This window comes from Charadrius vociferus, unplaced genomic scaffold (assembly GCF_000708025.1).
Source record: "Charadrius vociferus isolate BGI_N301 unplaced genomic scaffold, ASM70802v2 scaffold498, whole genome shotgun sequence".
NCBI lineage: Eukaryota > Metazoa > Chordata > Aves > Charadriiformes > Charadriidae > Charadrius > Charadrius vociferus.
The window spans coordinates 2,496,941-2,521,933 of NW_009649588.1; the positions used below are offsets into that span (position 1 = coordinate 2,496,941).

At 40.2% G+C, this 24,993-nt stretch overlaps 1 protein-coding gene across 1 annotated transcript in view; it reads right to left on the reverse strand.

Annotated features, from left to right (window-relative positions):
* VAT1L (vesicle amine transport 1-like) overlaps positions 1-24,993 on the reverse strand; it is a 58,993-nt gene that overhangs the window by 32,702 nt on the left and 1,298 nt on the right. The window contains exons 2-5 of the mRNA XM_009890400.1: positions 18,821-18,950; positions 14,557-14,772; positions 4,056-4,198; positions 360-463 (exon numbers count right to left, since the gene is read on the reverse strand). Coding sequence (XP_009888702.1) covers positions 360-463; positions 4,056-4,198; positions 14,557-14,772; positions 18,821-18,950 — 593 coding nt within the window. The remainder of the gene's footprint in view (positions 1-359; positions 464-4,055; positions 4,199-14,556; positions 14,773-18,820; positions 18,951-24,993) is intronic.

Consider the following 24,993-nt stretch of genomic DNA (forward strand, 5'->3'; position numbering starts at 1 on the left):
AACTATATCACAGTTTCCTTGGCCACACTGTGATTCCTAGAGTGTGTACAATGAGAGATCCAAGCTCTCTCCTACACTTCTCCTGTATCATACAGTAACGTTTAACAGTCTGAAACATATGTTCGGTTTCACTTTTGGATTTTTTAAATTTTTTTTTTAAGAGTTTCTTTGTATTACCTATTGTTTCTCAATTTAGTCCATGCTCAGCTTCACTAAAATCCTTGATTTGAAATGGTCAAATTGAGAAAGTGTAACATGGCAGCCTCCAGTTCTGGAAGGAGTGGCATGGATGATTTTAACAGATTTTAAGCTTTGCAAAGCTTTAGTTTTGAAATATGTACCTGGCTTTTTCCACTCACCATATAAAATGTAAGTTCCAAGTGGTTTGAGAAGACTGAGCCCCTTCCCAGTATTTTCTCCACAAAGACAGTCCAAAACAATATCTACTCCATCTGTCGAGATTCTAAAAAGCAAGAAAGAAATCATAGACTATAGAATCATAGAATACCAGGTTAGAAGGGACCTCAAATCTCACTTTGCAGTAAGATCCACAGGACTGGTCAGTCAGCATGATACAGGCTGACTGTTAACATAATACTAAGATTTTCCGGGTACTTTAGAAAGGACTCTGATGCTGAGGCTCTGACTACATGAAAAGTTTCTCCTCATCAAAAGACAATTCAAAGTCATTCAGTGCTGGAACGCGTGTTTGTTGGGCTGCCCAACCCATGCCTTTCAGGCTTAGACAAGTGGGAAAACATCTCATTCCCCCTTTTTGAGGACTTTCAGTACAATTATATTATCACAAAAACAGGTGATGGATATAAAGCTCTTTTTGAGAGAATGTGAATGTCAGAGAATGTCTTTTTTTTTTTTTTTTGGTCAAATGAATGTCATAAAGGACACTTTCGTTATTCACATCATCTTATATTCTTTTTCTGAATTCCTAAGGAAACAGCTATTCTTATCCTAGTTCTTCTCAGATAAAATCACGTCCTTGTAAAGTTATTTAAAGAGTCTTCTGTTTCAGAGTCTGTATCAATTAGATGCCAGCAAAGAGTTAAATTGAGCATAGAGAAGTCACCAAGACCTAGAAACCCTGCTCGAAGGATACAAACAGGCCATATTATAGAAAGCAGAAAGTATTTATACTGTTTCCATAAATGGGTTGCATATTTATAATTTTCCAATAAATAGCTTTGTGAATGCAATGTGAATAGAATGCTAAAGAAGAAAAACAGACACCCAAATATCCTGATGTAGTTCTTTTTTCTGCAAAATCCTATCACTAGTTTGATCTAATACCCTACCTACTGACCAAGTAAATAGCCCAAGCAGTAGCAAATTCTTGATTAACACTCTTCAAAAATTATGCAAATAACTGCTGCAGATACTAAAAGAAAATTGCAACCTGGAGACTATCAAAGGTTTAAGGGGCAGTCGATAGCATCTAATCCCTGGGAACGCCCATCAGCTCCTGATGACCATGCCTTCCGCAGTGGTACAACTGCAATCAGAAGTCAGGAAAGAGGTAAAGCTTTATAGCTTGTAATGCATCTTTCTGTTTCCTCACACAACAAAGGTGATACTCAGCCATCCACTGGTTACAAACAGCAGTAAAATCGGACAACTTTACTCTTTGGTACTGCTGCCACCTGTGGGGTAATAAATTGTTTATGTTCAGGGCACTGGATGGGCTTTCACTGTAAATGAATAATGACTTTGCAGTTGAACAGCTTTTGGTGGCTTCCATGGTTGAACTGATTCCTCATCCCCTAGGAACATTTCCACATTCCTATCACCTCTGTGGGTTGGGGCTTTTTTGTTTGGTCATTCGTGTGGGGTTTTGGGGGTGGCTGGTTTGTGGCTTTTTTAGGCTTTGCTCCCTGATGAAAGCTCTTCCGCAGAATACCCCAGTCACCTGCAATAAAGCAGGTTCCTACCACTATCCTTTCTCAACCACAGGCCCACCCTCTCCTGCTCGCAGACCCTTAAAGGAAGCGCCTTCCCCTTCCCTTGGGACTCCCCGTGACTCAGCGTACAACAGCCAGGTGAAGGGATGAGCTGGACTCCTTGCTGACCAGACAAACAATTTAAGCAGAACACAGTACACAGCTAATATCCAGCAAACCAAACTACACTGTCCCCCCCAACGCCTCTTTCAAAAGACAATCTAGAAATTCATTTTGTCTTTATAGCAGTCTCAGAATTACCACTCTACTTTTATTATTCTTTCAATGCAAAGTAAAAAATACACAGATCTAAGCAACAAATCAGAGCACTGGCATATTCTACAGGATGCCAATCCTGACTTTGAATCAGGACTATCAATTGTGCTAATACTACACACCTCTATACCATGAAAGAAGCCCAAACTAGCTTGTTGCATCTACATTTTATCTTTTGTACCCACTGATTCCTGCCTCATTGGTCTATTGCGAGGTGAAAAAGTATGTGAAAATGCAGGATCACTAAAAGGGATCTTAGCAGACTTAACAGAGCAGAACTCCACCCCTTCGTAACCAGGTCTCCTTTTGATTTCAGTAATTACAGTCTGTTACACAGAGTCAGGGGTGGTGTCAGGGAACTGTCCCAAAAAGAACTGTCCTGATGAAGGGCAGAAGCAGCCAACGTTATCTGCAATCATAAAGTTATCAGAAGTTAAAAGGGCTTTTATTCCTTCCCGCCCCCTTTTTTTAAGCACTGATTTCTGTTGTATCTGCTCCCACATCACATACCCACTTAGATCAGATTTTCTGCTGCCCTTGCCAGGAGTTAGCATTAAGGTTGGTGTTGAATTCTGATTAATGTTTTCAAGCGTTCTTTCTTGCTGAATCAATGTTTACAAAGTGGGGATTGCTAGAATTCAGTCTTCAACTCGCCACAGCAATTTTCCAGGGGCAGCAAAACACAGCTATGTATACTTCCCCAGGAGAAAGGCTACCAAAGGGCTGAAGAAATGTGCTGCAATTCTTCTGAGGTGTAAGAAAATGGCAGGGGTCTCATCTGCTGGACCAGTCCTATCTTTTTTGGTGAAACTTCCCACAAAGAAGAAATTTCCTGAGATGTAAAATAGCCTTTGTGATGGATCATTTCAAATGTCCTCTTAAGCCCTTGCGAGTGCTCCAAGAAGAGTAGAGCCCCTGCTTTCTCCTCCAACACCAGTCTGGATTGCTAACAGCTCAGACAAAAGCCTGCTGTATGCTGCAGGCCTTGTTTGAGGGCTAGTAACCCTCGTACTAAGAGACCTCCTGAGGCTTCGCAGGTCACGCCGAGGAACACGTACGTTTGACAGGAAGCCTGTACTACCTTGGGGCGCCCCTGTGAGAAATTTCTTGTTTTACACCCAGCTACATAATCAAGTATTTTGACAGATACAAGATGAAGGGAAAACATTCTTATCTGTCTGACAAGTAAAATCAAAAAGGCATTTTTTACTAAGATTTTCTTATCAATTCTAAAGTTCTGCCACCTGTATCAACATCAATATCTAAAAACAGACAAACTGGAAAACAAAGTATTTGAAAACATGTAAATAGAAACACACATGATTACTTCAAAAGGCAACAGCATGATTCTAATCTGAATGCAAACAAACAAAATCTAAGGATCTGAAATTAAAACAGACATCATGTGCTCTGATATCAATCCCTGGCAGAGGATAAAAACCCAGGCAGATGGAAACACACCAGAGAACTCCAAAACCTGGATAACTTACAGATCCACTGAAAAAGTCTTACTCAGTGCATTACAGTGAGCTACTACATGTGCAGACAGTAGCAAAGTACATCCTTTATTCTTTTTCACTTCATTTACTTTGCTTGCAACAGATGTCCAAGTATGAATGTGCACTAACAAAGCTTATGTTGCTTATAAAGAAACAGGCAGATACTTGCTATCTTGTCTCTTTCAGCAGACAGATGGAATATCTGGAATAAACTACAGTTCCTAAACTCACAAATCTAATCTCTTCCCATAAATATGATCATCCTGGTGTCCTTCTTAGTATTTTGCCAGATACTGTACAACCCTTACTCAGGAAAATAAAAGATTACCTTTTTACTTCTTGAACATAGTCTGCATTTCTGTCAAACAGGTGAGTTACTGAGTCTTTGATTGCTTCATGTTTGAAAGATGAAGCTGTTCCAAAAACAGTAACATTGGGAACAGTTGAACAGAGCTGAGCAACAGCTTGACCCTGCAAACACATTATTATGTTAGTTTACTGACACAGAAATTGGTTGACAGACTTTACAGCTGCCAATTCACTCATGACACAGCAAAATCCAAGACCAAGCATGTACAAGGACTTCCCAAACTAATTTCTTGCCAGTGCAATGCAGTTCAGCCACAAGAAAAAAAATACACTTAAATCAAAAGGATATTCTGAAGACAAAGCAACTTCAGTGATAAAATGAATTTAATCTATCTAAAATTGTATTAGAAGAGAGTTCTTCTTGTTCTTTCAACAAAGGCAGTGAAATTTAAGGGAAATGGCAGTAATTTACAAGGACCACCAAAAATGCTTATTGAAAGAGCACACAAGAACTTCTTCTCATTTTCTACTTTGCATCCCATGTGCATGTGAGGCTGAAAGAAGAAGGGAAGCACAGCATAAACACTGACCCATATGGATTTCAAAAAAGATCCTAACAGCTCATCGTTTTACAACCCTGGGTCTTTTTTTACTCTTAACACACCAAGAAATGAAAGACAGACTTTTGGTAGCCAAATTCTGCCTCTTGTTGCAACCACATTATTCCATTGGAGCCAGCATGGTTACACGGATATGCCCCGAAGCAAGAAATGGCACTGTCATTCTAAAAATACCGACTTACGGAATTCAGCAGATTCTTATATTTACAGTCAAAAGATTGTAATTTGTAAACTCTATGCATGACCAGTGAAGTCATCCATGGATAAACACATTTCTGTTCATTCCAACCAAACCCTCTGATTATTAGTATATAAATACCAGTAATCAGTGCTTGGGTTTTATTTACAGTAGAGTAATTAGATAACCCTGCATCCCCTGGGGGGCTTGGCATCCTCACATACAATGCTGAATGTAATTGCAAGTGACAATCCTCCGAGCTGAACATCGCAGGAGGACAACATTATTATTTATATGTGGTGGCATCCAGGAGTTTCAGATTGGTTTCCTACTGGATTAGTCAGTAAACAGCTACAGAGCAAGGCACAGTTTATGTGATCCTTTGGACAGGTACCAATAGCCAGAGAGGAGAAAGCAGGAGAAGGGATGACTTCCCATTCTTACTTTACAGAGGAGAAATGGAATAGCACAGCAAATTGAAAAACCTGTCCAAGAGCTCAGAGAAACGTATAGCAGAACCCAGAGATGAATGCTGATTCGTAGCATGGTAACCCAATACCAAACATTAACGACCTTTTCTTTTGAAAATCATTCACCATTTTCCAGGGTTGGAATCCCTAATCTCTTAGAAATCATAGGAAAATCCATTCCCGATGGACCTTATCTCACAAGATGTAATGTCTTCTGGGAGCAGAAAACATTTCACTTGTCTCATACTTCATTTCTCTATTACTTACCATCTCATTCTGAAGCCCACTTTTTAGCCTCCCCAAATATTGTAACTTAAAATTACAAGAAAAAAAAAATAATCTGGATTTTGTATCTCTCCTTTTCTTAAGTCATTTTCACTAGCCATCCTCTTTTCGCACTTCCTGTGTCTCCCAGAAAAATATCACCCATAGTGATTTAGGTAAGTCAGTATTTTACAGTGTATGCTCGTTGAGTGAAATTCTGACATTATCGATCTATTCTCTAACTAGTTTTTTGCATTTTCAATCAGACTTGGGAAGACGAGGGATAATGAGTATATTCTGAATCAAAAACACTGAATGTTTAAAAGGTCAAATATTAGAGTAGAAAACATGTTGATTTTTATCCTGCAGAAGATGATTAACATCCAACAAACTGACAGTCAGATGACTGGGAGAAATGCACAAACACCCCAGGATGCGCATAACCTACTTTTCTCCTGACACAAACTCGTTAGTACACCCCTCCCTCCCCCCATAGTGATACGCTTATCTAAAACCCCAGATCAGAATACTTCCCAGATTTCTGGAGATATTTAAAGCCTAAAACTGACTCATATGACCAATACTTTTATAACTGGATGAACAACATCACCGAAATATTTTGAGGCAATTCGCAAAACATTCTTCTACAGCTTTCTGAAGATCTTAATTTGACGTTAACTCTTACTTATTTTTGTGTAGAGTATTCTTCGTATTCATACTTCTGAAATCTTGGAATAAAGGCTGATTTGGACCTTTCATGCTTTCCCCACCAAAACAGGAGAATTGGACTCAACCTATGAACTCAAACATTTCACTAATTTCTGTGGAATTCGACTAAGCTCCAAAACAGCACTGTGGGTACGCAAGTCACTCTTAAATCTCTTTTCTAATCCCTCAAGTCATCTAGTTACCTCTGGATTAGTAGCTAGTGTTTAGAGGGCTATACATTTTCATTACAAGTATGTGAGGCCCCGGTGTTCAGAATGTCCACAGTTCACCAATGAAGTATGCACCAAGGGGTTTGCAGCTGGAAGGAAGCACATCCTCCTCCCAGGCCCGTGGAGGGGCAGGCGAGGGATCCATGCCGGCTCCTGTCCCACCGCACACTCTCCCCAGGAAGCACCCTTTGATCACTGGGGTACACAAGCCCTGCCCTCTCTTTTGGATTCCAAAACCATTCCCCTCCTAAAAACTGCTTTGTGGTAGACAGAGACAAGAGAGTTTTCTGTCTCCTCCCTGCCCAGACAAAACCACATCATCCCTGCTACCAGCTTCCACCGGGGAGACCACGTGGATATGGAAGCAGGCACCATGTTATCAGAAGTAGTGTATGAACTCTAAAACCTTGCGAGAGGGTGTCTAATTAGATAGGTATGATTTGAAAAATGAAAATGAAACTCTTCACACATCTAATTTTTCATATACGATGTAAATTTCTACATATAAGTACAGACTAGATTCTTGCTTCCTGAACCTGGGAAACTTAATAAGTGGCAAAAAATAACTCTCACGTGGACAATTAATGTTACCTATAACAGGATTTAGCAGTCTTTGAAAAAAAATGACCAATTGCTTCACTGAAGGGATAGACATGGTTACAAAATATTCCCTTAAAACGGAATTAATCTCCTTTAAAATATATATTTTATATACTACTTATCATGCAGAACTCCACATGGTGATTCCTCAAAGAAATTAATAAGTTGGATTAAAGCATTCTGTGGAAATTAAATATGTCTCCTAATACTGGATTTGCGTAGGAGTCTTGTGTCTCTTTAGCTTCAAAGTCTGTTTGATGGATTGCTTTTCAAGGTATCCTGTCAATTTATAAAACCAGTATGTTGAACTTAATCTACATATATGATTATTACAGAATTTATTATAAATGGATATGCTTAGAGTAATTTTAGATCCCGTAAAAAGATTGAGATTTCTTTAAAGTCTTCTGCTTTAAACCCAAACTTTAAACATGCAGGATTTCAAACTCTCATAGAGACATAATCACATGGAAGAAAAGAAAGATAGATTTTTAGGCAGTAAAAGTGAAATAGACTGTTCTGTGCATTTAAACAATTTCAAAGTAAAAAAAAAAGTCACTGACATTTAAAAGTCAATATAGAAAGCAGGAATAGAAGAAAACTTACTAATCTAATTAGCTTATCGATACTTATTAATTTCACTGGATGAAATATAAATAAAGGGTATAAGTTAGTGGATTTCCGAAAGGGTCTGACCTAATGGCACAAGTCAGACCTCACTCTGATGTGCAAACTGTGCACTGAATTACAGCAGTTACACGAGTATACTTTCAAGAACACATCCTTTTTGCTGTCATGTAAACCAAGCCCAGCTTTATGGCAGGAGAGAACAAAGCATCTAAAAGATACCACCCTGCAAAACTACATCTATTAGAACCAAAAGCATCAGTAATAAATTATCATTTCTATGATATATTTTTGCAGCCCGGAGGTGCTACAGCATTTAAAAAAAATTAAAAAAATCATTCAGACTTAACATTTTACAAGAAACCTGTCTGGAACCAAACGTGAGGAGAATCCACATTTCCAAAACGCTTCGATGCCACAAAACCAGATCTGAAGGTGGTACGCAGTATATAAACTAGTAAGAAAACTGCAAGAGAAGACACCTACTAATCTCCTGGCATCAAGGAAGACTTTTCTCTGGTGTTAGAAGTCAAATACACAACACTCCCTCTCCTGAAGGTGCGGTTTTTCGAATTACAGCAGAGGAAATTGGAAACCAAACGCTAAGGTGAACATTGCAGAGTGGACCAACTGAAATGCGATTCCTGAACAAGCTAAGGCAGCATCTGCTACACTCAGTGCACCACAAGTAAGTTTTGGAGTAGAGGGATGGGAAGAAAGACTCACCATGAGAAAATGACCTCTTTTACCCTCAAAAGCTCTTATTTTCTGCTACAATTAGCAAGCTGTGTTTTTTCCTACCCCCTTGCAAAATTGTGAGCTGAGGTGCACCCAAAACTCAGGGCTGAATCTCCGTCTGGTATAAATCCTCTTCAGTTTAGTGGAGCTATGAGCACACAGCCCAGCCCAGGTCCTCGCCCAGAGAATACGATGAGCTCTCTCCGAACAGGTAGAGCAGCCAAGGACGAGTTAAGTACTGCCTGTCTGTGACATGACTCAGCAGGGGATTCAGGGAAAGGACATGTCCTCTGGGGAGTGCAGAGCTTCAGAGGCAGAAAGAAAGGCCTTCCGAGACTGCAGCCTGCTTTGGTCAGGGAAATTGCTTTTCGTGTATGACTCGCCAGGCTTTTGTGTTTGATTAACAGATGATGCTCTGAGGGAGCGTCTGGAAATAGACTCAGGCATGACACTGGGACTCTCCCAAGCTGCTGAGGGAGCACATCCATTGCTTTAGAGGCATCCAGCAGCACAGAGCAGCCCAGCATAGAGATGCCCTGTCTGGCTTTCAGTGAGACAGCCTGGGTACTTAAAGCAGCCCAGACTTGGTTACACAGAGCTCTCTGTGAGCTGATTTATTCCCTTCCTCGGCTGCTGGAGATGAAATAAGAGAAAAGCACTTGGGGCATATTCATCAAACGCAGAACAGATACGAACTGCTAATATGGAAATAGCAAGTGCAGTTGTGAGAGGTATCGAGTAAAGATTTCAGCAAAGAGGGAAGTATTAATGCCATTGTACAGTATGCTGGCCAGAACCATCAGAAGAGCAGAGTAAATTCTAATTATTCACATTCAAGAAGGACTGACTTAAATGCAAGAGCGCCATTTAATGTGCCCCTACCTGCTAGGTGCAGACAGACCCAAATTCAGCCTACCCATATGATGTTTAAAAGGATCAGGGATGCTGTGAGATCTATTTTAAAAGGCTCTGGCTTTCATACCAGCTTACTGCTGCTCTGCTGCCGACCAGCTCAGAGCCCAGGAAATGTGTACATGTCTGCCTGGACCAGCGTCTGTAGGATGACCAAGGGAACAGACATCTGACCTTACAAAAAAGGTGTATGAACAAAAAAACCTGCTTTCAGCCTGAAAAATACAGGGCACGGAGAGACTCGAATCTGAGCTTGTTCTAGCCATAAAGACACCATCCTGCCAAAAAGATCTGAAAGAAGCGCCCCAGGAGGAATGAATAGCTAATTTTAATTAATGGAGAAGACTAGCAGAAGAACAAAGATACATTAACCAGCCACAAATAAAGTCTGGAAATTGAGAAAGATTTCTCACTGAGCAAGACAGAGCAGAGAGAATTTGAAGGGATAAACACATAGATATTTTTTTAAGAAATTTGATAATTCTCTTGAAAAGGCTCCTATATGCTGCCTGTGATAGCGGGTGACTGCATTTACTAAGGAGTGCCAGTTCTTTGTCAGATAAAATATCACCACTTCAGTGATTCAGTTTGGAATGCATCCTCAAATATTTGCAATTTATGCAGGGGAGACACAATAAAAAAAGAGGGCTCCTGCCAAACAGTAACCAAACCTGCCAGGATGACCTAAATCTGTTGCCAAGTCAGATTTACCCTTCAAATTCAAACATGAGAGCTGTGTCTGTAACTTACTCTGCTTGCACTTCCTCTGCTGCTGAGCCTGAAAGGGAAGGTCAGATCTTCAGGATAGCAATTGATGCTTTTTCATGAAAGTCAGCTTAATTTTAGTACCTGTAAGGTCAAAATGCTAAAGAACTGGCTAATAATTCTGCCTTGTGTCTGAAGGGTTAAGTGATTAAATTGAAGTGTTTACACAGTCTTGGTAAATAACCACAGTTTTGAGCTCTAAATATTAAGAATAGGAAGAACATAAAGAGCAAACAAATAAGCAAGTGAGCATAAAGTCTGTCTCTCACAAATCTAAATCCCTCAAAGAATTTTCCAGGTAGATATCATAGAGATAGAGACTAGATTTATTAAAGTTAGAAGAAAAGAGCCTAAGGTTTTTTTGCTTTGGTTTTTTGGGGGGTGTTGTTTGGTTTTTTTAATACAACAGTATTTATACTAATTCAACTAATCCAGGATACAGTTTACAAGTTCACATCAATAATTTTAAGAGCAACTTTATAATCTCATACAAGCCAGCGCTGTGACTTGCACTGAACGCACTGACTTAAACAGTCTTCATTTTAAAGAAATAATTGCTTCATACAGCAGATCAGTCCCAGCGGGGTGCATGCAACTGCTCAGTTTTCTCAGTGTATTTTCTTCAATCGCCACTTTGCTTCACTTGAAAAAAGGACGTGGGAGTATATTTGAGAAGGGAGCTACTCTGTCTTATGGTCACTTCAAACAGTAATTATAGAATTTTACAGCTAAGATAGGCCAATATATGTCCTACAGTAAGTCGTATATTCTTGCAAGCTTGTATTTCTGAGCATTAATTTCTATGTACGGATAATAGGAAGTTTTTGAAGTTCAGTGTTAGCTGACTTTCTCCTTATTTTAGCGATCAGTTCAGAAGGACACTTAAACATTTCTGCAGCTTTAAGCATTTAAACTCTATTTGTATTACACAATTATATCTTTTGTTAATTATCGAACTGCCCTGCTACTCACTATAACGGTTTAAACAGAGGCATTAAGAGTACTGCCAAGTAGAGGCCCGAAAGGGAGCATATGACAACCGTTGTCCTTGTTAGATCTTGGTCGAGCCACAAGAACAGAATGCTTTGCAAGGCATTAATTTCTCGTCGAAGTCTGACTGAATCACGCAATGCGACTGTGAGCCTGTACCACGCTTTCCTAGAAGGCCCCTAGAATTTCTCCAGCCTAATTCACTGTCCAGGTTGAGAGGTGAGAGTCAGTCTCTCTTAACCGCCCCTATCTCAAGAGAGAAAAAGAGACAGGACAGCCAAACCAAAACCAAAAGCAGCCCCCTTTCCAAACAACCAAAATCAACAAGCTGGCCCTAGGAAACAAATGCAATCTCCCCTTTCTAAGCACTGCAGTGAGTCCTCCTCTTCAGATGGAAGGCTACAATATACCAACAGTGTTGGAAGCAGGGCTTCTGTGTGTCCACCTCTCTCCTCCTGGTTCTGAGAGACAAGGTGCTGCCCTACAACTAGCCACGTTTACTACCACGAACAGGGAAGACCCAGCTGCGTGGGTGGCAGGGAGGGTACTCACTGGGTATAGGGAACAGGGTTCAAGTCTCTGTAACAGACAGACAGGTATATGAGACTTCTTTCAAGATAAGTTATCTTGGTACATTTCCTTTTTCTCTACATCAGCTTCTGATGTCCCCTGGAACTTCTGGAAATAAAGTAAACTCACTTATCTAAAGCATCCTGTCAGACATTAAAGGATACTGTCACATACTAATCATACCCCAGGCACAGATGGGAAGACAATTGCTATAGTTACCTCACTACCAAAAATATCTATAAACAAAAATAAGGCCACATAAACAAACTGAGGTAATACATAAGTAAAGGTCCTAGAGACTTCTCCCTGACTCAATTTATTGAAAAAGCTTCAGGATCCTCCTAAAGGGGACTGTGGAGCCAGAACAAAGAACCTCACACACATTTTTGAAGCAACAAGTTCTTTTCCATAAACTGCCTGAAGCAGCTAAAATCATGATCTTGCATAATGAGAAAGGAACAATTACAAACTTCTAGTCCCACAGGGAGTCTATTGTCTCATTAAAGTGTTCTGGAATTTCTATGACATTTAGAAACAAACTGGACAGGTTTCCTACTTGCTGAAAGTGGGAATGGGCCTTCTATATTAAAGCAACAGCACAAAAAATACCTCTTCCCATAGCGATTTCAGTGTCAGTTTTCCGTTTTATTAACTAAGAACTTTGTGAGAATGATTTGTTCGACTGAGGCTGTTAAATTTTTCAAAAGATTAACAGACAGATTATTAGAGTGGTTTAAAGAGTAACACAGACCCCTCTGAAATCTTTATGTCTAGTTAGCAGAAATGAAACAATTCCATGTGTCTCCAGAGTGATATTTTTACCTGTAAGACTTATTAAGCAATAGGAAAAGTCTTTCCTTTCCAATTCTAGCTATACATGCTCTTCCCTTGCAAGGAACAACAGGCTGCACAAGGCCCTCTGCCCCGTGACACAGCCATGAGCATCCCGTCTTGCAGGCCAGCCAGCCCCATCTCCCTCCTACGTACAGTCCCCCCCGGATCACACACAGACCTTTATCTGTTATTGGCCAGCTTGGCTGTTCTTCCTGCATCTCTGATCTTTCCCTTGGAAACTGTTCTATTTAACTACTTAGCAGGCAATGGATCTGGTTTCTCCTTGTTCTCCTGGCAGCTAACCAGGACCCATCCTTCCTTTGGCTTCTCTCAGAGAAGGTCCACAAGCAGCCACAGCAGAGGACCAGTCAAAAGCTGCTCGTTGAGCATCTGCGATAAAGGAGAGGAAGCTGACGGCTCCTTACAGGAACAGCCCCACACAGAGGTTGGGGCACTAGTGAAGACGACTATGTGAGAGTTGGTAGAGCACTAACAGTGCTTCATGATGAAAAGGAAGAAATAACAGAGGTTAGAAAGAGAAAGAGAGAAAGAGATAAAGAAATTTAGGAAGGACACTTTATCTTAATAAGGAGAAGGAATTAATTTTCTTTAGATACATGCATTCGTGCAGGGACTGCTTTTGGGTGTTCTGTATGCCCAGCCTGGGTCTGTATAGTGTCAGGTGGGCAAATGGCCTTACAGCTAAAGCTGAGCCTTTGATTCCTGTAGAATATACAGTCCCCCTGAATGTTGTGGCCTCATGTTGCTTTAACAGTCCTAAATTCCACATGAAAAGATTTAATACTAAAGAACAATAAAGTCAGCCATAACACTCTAGGTTGTACTGTGCCGAAGCATAATACGATTATAAATTCCATTCATTTGCAGAAGTATTCCAAGAGGACCATTTACTGCAAGTAGGATTATCGTTAGCTAAAAATACTTTGTACAGGGAACTCATGAATTTATTCCTTTGATTACAGCCTTCTTTTATACGAGAACCTGAAAGAGGGTCTAAGGGCACAGAATTAGGGATAAGGTGTTTGGGGCTGCCCACCAGACCTCAGCAGACAACAGAATGTGAATTTAGCATAAATAAGGCATAACAGGAAAACAGAAGAGGTACTCCAGTTTGAAAGGCTGAGATCTGCTTATGTTCTCAGGTCATAAAACCTGTCGTATGGAAAAGGACTGCACAATTTCAAATGTAAACACACTTCCCCGTCAGTATCTTAAGATTTTGCACAAGCTTAAGTATTTTCCAAAGAAGAGAGTTTTTTTCTAAAAATAGTTCAAGGAACCAGTAACACAAAATGCTGACTTTTTATTTCATTGTGTGGCCTGGTATTCCACTGAATTCATCCTACTGTTGCTTTTCCCATGCAACACAATGCCTCCTTACTAATCATCCAAACTATGGCATGCGGCAGCCACCACTGACTCAAATTTCGCATTTGTATATTTTCCTCAGGGTTGGCATGATAATGCTTTTCATTGCTTTCAATCCCTCTACGACAAAGGAAAAAAAAAAAAAAAGTCTTTCACAGAGAAAGCATCACACACACTCGCACATGGTATTTGCGGGAGTATTCCAAGAGGGTCATTTACTGCAAGGAGGATTATGGTTACCCAAAAATACCTTGTACAGGGAGTTGATTTATTTATTCCTTTCACTACAGCCTTTTTTTACATAGAAGTACAGGTGCCTAAGTTCAGGAATGCAAGGCTTGGGACAACACTTGTTCCTTGATCTCTGACAACCAGTCAGGGGGTTTTGAAGAGGTTTTTGCGTAGAGTTTATTGTCAGAACATTTTTATTTCACCAAAAGCTTCTGCCAACCATTCTCATCACCATTTTGATGGGAAAACAGATGCAGTTCCTCCCATCGCAATCGCTCGCATAGAGAAGTTGATATCGAATCAAACTGCAGGGTCTGGCTCGTTTCAGAAATCAAGATGCATCAGACTGCCTCAGTTACTTGGTGACAGGAAAGTAAGAAAAGTTCCAACTTACCACCCCACCTCCTGCCGAGTGTACCAGCACAGACATGCCTTCTCTTAGGTTCGCAACTTCAAAGAGCATCATGTAGGCAGTTACAAAGTTCATGGGAAACGCAGCAGCTTCAGAAAAACTCATGTCATCTGGGATCTTGTAGACAAATTCTACTGGGGTACATACTACTTCAGCCCATGCATTGTAGTTCACAAAAGCCATGACTCTGTCTCCAATCTACAAACAAGGAGGAAAACAACATTGAGGATACAGCTGGAATTGAGACTGTAGAGCGCAACTTGCACGACCTGCTGACCTGCAACTCTCCTGTTCAAGCGTGGGTCACTGACTGACTGTGAAGATAATGGTGCTCCACATCTTTGGCAAAATAGCAGTTAAGCTGCTCAGCCTTAGGCTTTTACCATTTTTTAATTGTATTTATTTAAAAAGTTGAATTTAACAAAAATATCCAAACAAAGTTAAAGCCACCCACTGCTTCTCTGATGGAACAGTCTTCCATCATCACTAATACAGAACATCTTTTGCTAGCAGAGGTCGTAAGTAAGAAACAGGGCTGTAAACAATGAAAACAGCATTCTTACTAATAACCTGGAAATTTGCTTACAGAAAAAGAAGAAAAAAAAAAAGGAAAAAAAGCTGACAATGATATTAATGATATGCATGGAACAATCAAAATTACACCTAAAATAATTTTCACTTTGCTTTCTCAGTCTTCACACTAATTTAGAGCTACTTTTCCTGTCTGTGGACTGAGAAGGGGAGGCCTTGTACTCTGGTAGATAGAGCACACGAAAGGGTTCAGAAATCATTCATTTAGAAGATAACACCATCTGTATCCACTCTCTATTTTTATTATCTTAATAACTGATTCTACCAATACATTTCCATGATTGCCACATCTACAGCCATGTGTCAGAGCAGAATTTGATCCTGCAACTTCAAATAAGCCACCTTAAACAAAAATATACCTCTGGATTCTGAGGCACTACTAAGCCTACAAAGTGAATTTGACAGAATTTAAAGGAGCAATGAAATATTCTCTTTGAATGCAACATTTCTCTACTCAATTTCTTTGGAAAATATACAGTAGTGAACGGGTATTTCGCTACGGAGAAATAAAGATTTTATGTTAATATTAGATACAGTCAGTTGCTCCCAGGAACCCTTCAGAGGTCCAGGCACATCAAATTCATACATTTGTATAATGGCCTTCATTGCAGCTTCAAGTTTATAATGGAGATAGTGACTCCCCACAGATGGACAAGAATAATAACAAGGAAACTGGAGCTCTGAGGCTCCTGCAGGGCTACAACCAGACTCAAAAAGCAACACTTGCGTAAAATTAGAAATTAGTCTGCTGGGGCTACTAGGGACAGCCACAGTGCACAAACGTTTGGCCAATATATATTAAAATCTTCACAGGCACGACTTTTACAAATTCTTCATAACGGCTTGTCACCAACAGCCCCTACACATCTTTTACCTTGACTTAGAGACTTAGACCTCTTCACCTTTCTATAATAGACCAACAAAAACGGCACCCTTAATCATGAAAGGAGCTCTTCAATGGAGCCACAGTATCAGTAATAAGGCAGGCATAGCATCAAATTTCAGGACTTCATATTTTATCTAAAACTAAAATACCCTCTAAAATACCTTTGCTTATCTGCCCGGTATTCTCTATCTTACATTCTACTAATACCCACTAACACTTTAGAAATACTACAGTTTATTCTTGGACCATTTCAACTATATTCTACACCAACGGAGTAAAGCACAACACTTTGGCCTTCAGGCAAATGTTTATAGCACAGGCACAGGTTGGTTTCCCAAGTACTTGTCATCACTTTGGCTTTGGGATATTGCGGGTTTGCTAAAAGCTAAGGTGCTGCTGACAGTTCTGAAGGGTTTGTCTCTTTCAGAATGAGGATGCTGAAACAGAACTGTCATTCCAAATTCACCAAAATGCCTCCTCCTTTTGAAAAACACATTCAAATTAACAATGCCTCACTGGTAACCACTCTGTGGTTCCCTTTTGCTGTTAGAGAAGCGCCTAAAACCTAAAGTCTGATTAACTAGGGTTAAATAGTGAAGATGTTAATGTGCTATATCCTTGCAAAGAAACATAAATGATTACCATAAAGAATGCAGAGAAGTCCCTCTCGATGATTCCCAAGGGATTTCTTGGTAATAATAAATACCGTATTTTACCGCCCACACTATGCAGAGCCTAGTCATCATGTCAGATTAGGCCTGAGCTCCTGCGAATCATCCCCACAACTAGACAGACCAGGCCTGATACATTTGAGCTCAGAAGAAATCAGCTTTTTCTTTTAGTGGGGGAAGGAATGGGCATTACATCATTATTCCCTAAAAAAAGGCTTCCTTTCAATGTAAAGTATGTTCTTACACATTGCTGTCAAAACAGACTGCCATTCTATGCTGTCATTTGTCATACAATAACGCGATCACAACAAGTGAAGACAATAAATGGCGGGCAATATTTCAGGTGTAATATCTCGGGTAGTGCAGACTAAGGGCCAGTCAGAGACATTTTCCAGAGCATGAAATCCCCATGACTTTAACACGACTTGAACTGGAAAAGATCTACAAAGGGAAAGAAGGTCAGTAGATGTAGGGTGCAATCTTTGCCATTCCTGCCACTACTGTGGAGAGAGGTAACAGCATATGTCAAAGAGACAACAAGCATCTGCCGTGCTCCTATTTTGAGCAAGAAATCCGTGAACAAAATTCTTGCATCTTCCCCATGGTAGATCCTCCTGCTGGTGGGTTCATACCTGTGCACAGCAGTTATCCTGAGTGTTGACCCTCCTTCTAGATCACTCAAGCACTATCACAGCTATGCAGATTATACGCAATAAATAAAACAACCACCACTTGTTTCAATTTCAGGGAGTACCCGAAGCACAAACATGCACAGTCAGAACAAAGACCTAACTTTCAAAGAGACACAGTATATTCAGTCAGGTGCAATGTTATTCAAACAAGCACCATATGCTGTAGCTTCATAATGCCCTTCAAATATAACAGGAACTTTTAAACTGTGAATGCTGATCTAGAGCAGAGACTTTCTATACTCCTTTCACAGAATATTTTTCAATGTGGAGCATAACTATAAAACACAGATATTAGAGCAGAACAACTGAAGCAGTAGAGTTTTTCAAACAGCAAAGTTATTGTTCAGTTATTGTTTGTCACAAAAAACATTGGAAGATTATGACTTGTTTCAAGACAGATAGGGGGCAGGAGGGAGAAAGCAGAGAAATGTCCCAAGAAGAGCTCACCACTGAGACCCTACTAGAAACTAAATTGGCCGCTTACCTTCACTCAACTGAGAAATTTTACAGCTCTTCTAAAAGAGCAAAAATTTTATCTTTAAATAAAAATATTTTAGGTAATTGCCTTCTTAAGATCAAGATACAATAAGAATTCAGAAAATGCAATTACTTGATTACATGACTGACTCAGCGAATAGCTGATAGGATTGATGTGCATTAACTCAGTTTTTATTTCAGAATTTTCCTATCTACTTAGAAAATAAAGTGCAAGATTGGAAGGAATATAGATGTTTAACATCAATAACAGAATAGGAGGTAGGACAGAATCTGTTTATATGTAATAAGAGACACCGAAGAGCACATAATGCCAAACAGTTATGAAAGCTTTATTATATACATTATCTATTTGGCATTTACCACTATTCTGTTAGGTGAAACAGAGCCTTTTCCTGAGTGATAAGAGTAAGTCATATACCCAGAATCAGGGTCCCAATTTTACCTGTCTCATGAACACGCATGGTTGTAAGAAGCAACGCTTATTGTACATGGGGGTCTTGTTAACTCAGGATCAAAAGCTGGAACTAGAATCAGCAGCACATGGGCTCTGAGGAACAGAGCAATGATGATGGCAAACACGGCCAAGAAAAGAAACTTAACAAGTTAACACAATTTCTTTTACTTTCTTAAAACACATCAGTCATGATTTCCCGTTCCTATTTAGCCATCAGGATATGCACATGGCACAAGTGACTTTTCAGGAAGGATTTCAAGGAGATGACAGTGATGGCTTTAGAAACTAATTCAAGAGGTCATTCTCACGCTTGGGACGCAGCAAGGAAAAATTGCCCTTTCAAATCTCAACAGGATGGTGAAGGCTGCTGTCGCTGGCAGACCAGAAGGGATTAGGGACAACATACTCAGCGAACTGGTGATTATTCAGTCTTGCTCTGAAAATAAAATATTACCTCAAATCCTTTCACGCTGTCTCCAAGAGCTTCTACAATTCCAGAGCATTCAAACCCAGGAACAAGTGGTGTCTTAGGAGGGTTGTCGATATTCCCCTGTCGCACCATCAAATCAATAAAGTTCAAACCGCTGTAAAACACAGGAAAAAAATAAAATCAAGACCATTACCATAGATCAAAGCAGAGGAGGAAAACTTGACCTGAGTGATGAGAAAGCCAGAAAACTTCAGGGCAGCATTAAAAAGCTGGGTGCCGCAGCATAAAAGGGACCCAGCAGACAGTCACATTCTTCATGTGTGGAACAGATCTGAATTGACACTGTGCTGTGCAGGCCCTGGGCAGTAGAGTAAGGCATGCAAGGCAACCACATCTGTCATCAGCCCCAAAGCTCACAAGACTGTTTAGGAGTCACACGTAGAAATTCACAAAGGGCATTTAAAAATTCACTACAGTGAAACATTATGATTTCTATGAATGCATTACTAGCTGGCAAGTAAACCCAGCTCAATTTAAAAAAAACCAACCAACCCAAACCTCACACATTATAGATGTTTTGGGCCAAGAGCAACTTGATGTAACTGTCCCAACCTCTGAAGTGACTCCAGGAATGAATCTTGTGTTCGTCTCAGGCAGGAGTCCAAACTTCAGCATGAACCTATTAAGTATCGGATAGGCTGCTGTTTTAAAACTGTTCCTCCTGGATCACTTTTGTACAGTTTTGCAAAGGTTCTTTAGGTCTTTGGAGCCCTCAGGGTTGCTGCTCAGAAGAAATACAGGTCTTCCCCTACAGTCTCAGTTTTGCAAAAATCTTGGAGCATCTTTGCTTTGTCTTTTATATGCTATCCGATGTTATTAAGTAGATTTTTTTTTTGTTTTCTAGGCAGCCACAAAAAAAACCCCAAAAAGGTACCGTTCTGTGTGCATATACTGATGACTGGGACAAATGCCATATACAGTTAAAACTTCTAAAACTCCTAACTAGCTGAAATGTGTTTCAGCATTAATCCATTGTTCCAAAACACAGCCCTGTATTTATTGTTAGCTGAAATTGCTGCAAGCTAACTCCCCCGACTATGAAGCTATGCACACAGCCAGTCCCACTCGTGCATACGATACCAGCAACTGCTTGGATATATAAAATTACCGATGTGCACAACTATTTATAAGATGGAGCTTTAGTCAGGTACTAATCAAGACACAAACAGACTGAACAGACCCAACAAACAAAAAGACAGAGTAGACACAGAGCATAAGCATGAAGACAAGACAGCATTCATGAGATGTAGGTCACTGGCGGGGGGCGGGGGAGGGAGAGAAATTCCACCAAATGTAAAGATTTGTAATTGTGGTGGAGGGTTTAAGAGCAACCTTTTAGTTCTGCAAAGGCAAGGTTATAGATTATTTTTCAAAACCAGAACTTTGACAATCTAGCTTGACAAACTCAGGAGGAAAATTAAAAATAATTAAACAAAAAACAAAAACCAAAAAACCAACATGCTTCAACACAAAGCTCATAACATTAACCATATGGAAGGCTAAAAGGAGTTTGGCACAATTAAGCTGGGAGCTTTGAAATAATTTTGGAAAGGCCACTGCTTATCCAGTGGCTAAGACCACCTCACCATTGCTAATGTTGGTAATGAAAGAGGAATTCCAAATAACAAAATCCCTGCAAGGCAGTCATCATTTGGGGGGGAAACTACCACAAAACCAAAAACCCCACAATATACACGGTGGCAGCCATTGTCTGTGTACATTAACTTCAGCGATGTTCTTCTGAACATCTTTCTACACTGTGAGCATTTTACACTGCTTCAAGAAAGGGCAGCTGGAGGCAGACCTGTGATGCAGAATCCTACGTAGGAACACGCACTGTGACGTTATAACAAGTAGGCAACAAGCAGACAGGTGGATATGGCAAAGACCATAGCTATTTGATAATGACATATGATTACAAATACTTTATTGCAGCTCTTTTTAGAAACATTCATTCTTGCAAAATAACTTGTCAGACAATTTTTGAAAGGGCACACATTCAGTTTTGCATCTAACGACATAATACTAGCAATTCAGTTCTGTTCTAGTTCCACTTCTCTTTCGTCTGTCTTTATCCTCAATAAAAGGCAGGAATATTAAATAAAACAGAGAGTTCATCTCTATTACAATGAAATTCCAAGACTTGACAGTAGAACAGGTGTGATAAGGAGAGAAAAAACACTACACAAGTTAAGTAAAATACCTAAATCACATGGGTTTATCATTTTAATTACAAGCTGGAACATAGAGTGTTGATCAGCATTTCTAATCATTTCTATTCACTTTACAGAGAGTTTCTTCTTCATTCATTTCATCTTTAATCTCCTATATGTCTATGTGTTGTCACATCTTTGTTACTCTCATACATGCATTTGTTTCCATTCTTCTCCACTTTCAAATAAGGACAGAAATCAGTTGTTTTATTTTACCTGCCAAATTTGAACAAGCCTTACCAACACCAATAGACCTGAAAGCACAATTACATAGTATGGTAAAACCAGCAATTGGTTGGGTTTTTTTCCTTTGAATAACCTAGAAGGCCCAAAGATGAATGTCTAGTTCAGTAACTACCTCCAAGATACCCAACTTTATCAAGTCCTCCATTGAAATCCAACCTACAGCAGACACAGGAAAAGGGAAGTTTGGCTGCACAGAGCATCACAAGAAAACATGTCTCATGAAGAGTGATGCTTTTAGAGAATAAGCACGATTTATTTCTTGTATCAGTACAATCCAACATAGCCTGTTCTGCTGTGTAGCCAGAGAAAGTGACTCCGGAACTTTAAGTAAGGGCATATGCAGAGGAAGAAGTGTCAATGCAAAGTGACCCAGTGACAAAAAGTGCAGTTTCTTGCAGTTGTGTGTTTTTAATCAAGAGCTGGATGCAAACGAAGATAGGAAAGGATATGAATGACCAAGATCGATACACTGACAGAGGGGTTCTGCAAGAACATTTCTGTGAAAGAGCAGGGATACTGGCCTGAACTGCTCAGACTGAATTACCTATGCATCTCTGGAGGCAGAGTTTATCAAACATGAAAGTATCTTTGAATCTGACTTTCTAAGTTTGCAATGCTCTGCATTAACATCAATTTTGAGGATCTTGACTATTACTTTCTATACTTGTCATTTAGCTTTGCTGCGCTTTTTTCTTTAAGTGTGGAAAGTCCTGCAGATAGAAAGCTATAATCTTGACTTCTTTCTCCATCAGACCAGCAACAGTCAACTCGGTTCTCCTTGCTCTGTCCCATGCACTCAAGGATGCACTCAATGCCTTCCATTGCAAAATACTATCTCATGCACACCATCCTTCACACTTAGGTTTGCAGAGGTGCTGCTTTTGACCTTTGTTATTTCACTGTAAAATTCCACTGAAATTAATTACTGAAGTTAATGAAATACAACCAGAGCAAGTAAGAAGACATTCTTAAAACCCTTCCTCTTAGCCCGGCCAGCAAATCGCTTGACAATCTTAAAAAACAAAAAAAAAAAAGTGGAAAGATTTAAAATGATCAGTCTCATGCTTTTTATCCAGAAACATTTGCAGTGTATGAACAAGACTGCCTTTAAGAACAAAACTGATATGCTGTCGGCTATATACTTAGCATTTCTTTTATTTGCTACCAGTTTTTTTGAAGTGCTGTTATCTCCCAGTCACAGAGTCAGAAGGGTCACTTCTGCCTCATTCCTCATGACGCACCCATATAGTGGCACAAGGGAGAAATAATTATAACAGAGAAAAGAAAAATAAAGGGAGATAATTACGGGACACCATTCCTTCTTTACACATCCTATGTGAAATACCACTTCAGTTTGTTCTAGCTGCTTGTCTAATCTTTTAAACAGTGTGTATACTGGTGTTCTGTGCACTGCAAATTACAATACAAACAAATACAGCAATTTCAACTGTTCCGTCATTATCAATCAAAAATTATTTCAGGAAATATGCAGCAGCTGTGACTCAGCTTGGACATCGATGGCTGTTCCATTTCTTAGTCACTGAATGAGGCTAACACATGACTCATCTCAGCTGACACATTTTCAATTGGATCATTGATATTCCAGACCTTCAAAAGAATTATTCATCTGGCTTAGTGCTAATAGCAACATATCCTCCATCTCCTCCATTTATAGTACCATACTACAAAATGTATACACATGATTTAACTGGTGTGTATATATATGATTCAACTGGTTTCATCCCCTAGTGAATGCAGAGAGCGCATAGAACTGGCAATTTTACTGATATATACTATTTACCATGCATGCACACATTCTTCTTAAAAGAAAGATTCTTTTTGTCCACAAGCTGATGGAGAAAAATAATCATCTATAATGATGGTCAACTGCAAAACTGATTCAACTAAAAACATTATTTGTCATCAACATGTCTTAGTAGAGCAGCCCATCAGCCCACCTTTGACGTGTTCTGCACCATGTACATTAACGTGCATACTTCACCGGCCAAAGCCGACAGGCATTTTTCTCACTCAGTCTCCCAGACTAGACCGCAAGTCCATCATCATCCTGATCAATCTTCTGTATTTACAGACTCAGGTCAAGAAGATCGGCAAATTGATTTTGCTGTGTTTGAAAGCACACTTTGGTGACCTGATCACATTTCAGCCCTATGGCCATTTCCAGCGAGGAATGACAAGCAGAAGCTATATAGGCTCCTCTGGCATGAAGGGAAGCCTCCAAAACACACATGCTATTGTGCAACCTAACAGTAACTGTGAAGCAGTTGAGCGGGTCTACTGATGTCAAACAGCAAGTGTGCACCTCGCACAGCTCACTAGTGATTATACAGCCCTTTAAAGCAACTGTAGTTGTAGCAGAGCTGAACATTTCTATTTTACAGCCAAGTGTTCTTTTGCAGGTAGCTTGCTATTTGTGACACACAATCTACTGCTTTGATGAAAGTGGAATTCATGCAGGTTCTGGAGAGTGCTGTAAACCCCTCAGGCATTTAACGGAATATGTCCACGTGCTCAGAACATTTTAAGTTTTGCATGTTAACTTTTTTTTAACTCAATGGCTGAAATAAATCACTCAGAAAACAACACAGCCTATTCTCAAATGGAATTACAGCCCTGCTTGACAACAAAATGCGCTACCCAGCAGCTAGTATGCTACTATTACTTCTTATGTTCACCCACCATGGAATTTCTTGCATTTCACATTGTGACTAGTAGAGAAAAAAAATAAACAAATGAGAATGCAAAAAATCTCAGCCCTTCATTTATTAGTCCTCATTCAGATTGATGGAGACCACCATTTTTCATGGGCAACACCTGAGGGTGGAGTGGGGAGGGGAAATATTCCCATAGGTCACAAACCTTATGGTCCCCATAAGTACAGGAAGGAAAGCCCAGTGTCCGAACAGGCCAAAACATTCAGGTGCATTAACCCAACCACGTTCCAAGACCTGAGGCACAACATTGGATACATCATTCAAAACAAGCTCACTGCCCTGTACCAGTATAATCTTTAATGCAAGTTAAACAACTTGGCCTTCACCTTGGAATTTATCTTCTGGAAGCACCATGCTTTCACATAGCAGAAGAGGACAACGAAAGATAAATCCCTGCCTAGCCAAAATGAATTTGGTCCTTGGTACACATCAAGTTGTGTAATGAGCTCCTCGTGCTGCTTCTGTCACTTACAAAAATAATCCCATTTTCATGAAGGAACATGTGCGCTGAGAAACAGCTATCTAGGAAGAACAGCCTGCTCCAATTGTCTGGGGGAAAAAAAAAAAACAACAACAAAAAAAACCCAAACAACCCCGAGCCTTCTAGGAAAGCTGGTTTGAGGATGCCACCAGCTCGCCGGCCGCTGGCCAGCCACTCGCCAGCCGGGCACGGGGACGGAGCTCCGGGGGGTCACCCTCAGCTCCAGCCGCGCCGCCCCAGCGGCCCCGGAGGGGAATCACGGTGAGTGAAGTCAGTGATTCCCGGGGGAGACGTACGGGGAGAGAAAGGGACAGGTGCCACGCACATTTCTGACAGAAAACAACAAATCCCTCAACACAGTTGGCCAGTTCCCCCTCATCCCCCCCTCCATTTCTCCCTGCTGGTACCGTGAAATAAATAAATAAATAAATAAAAATCAACGTTAATTCTTCTTCCCCCCCC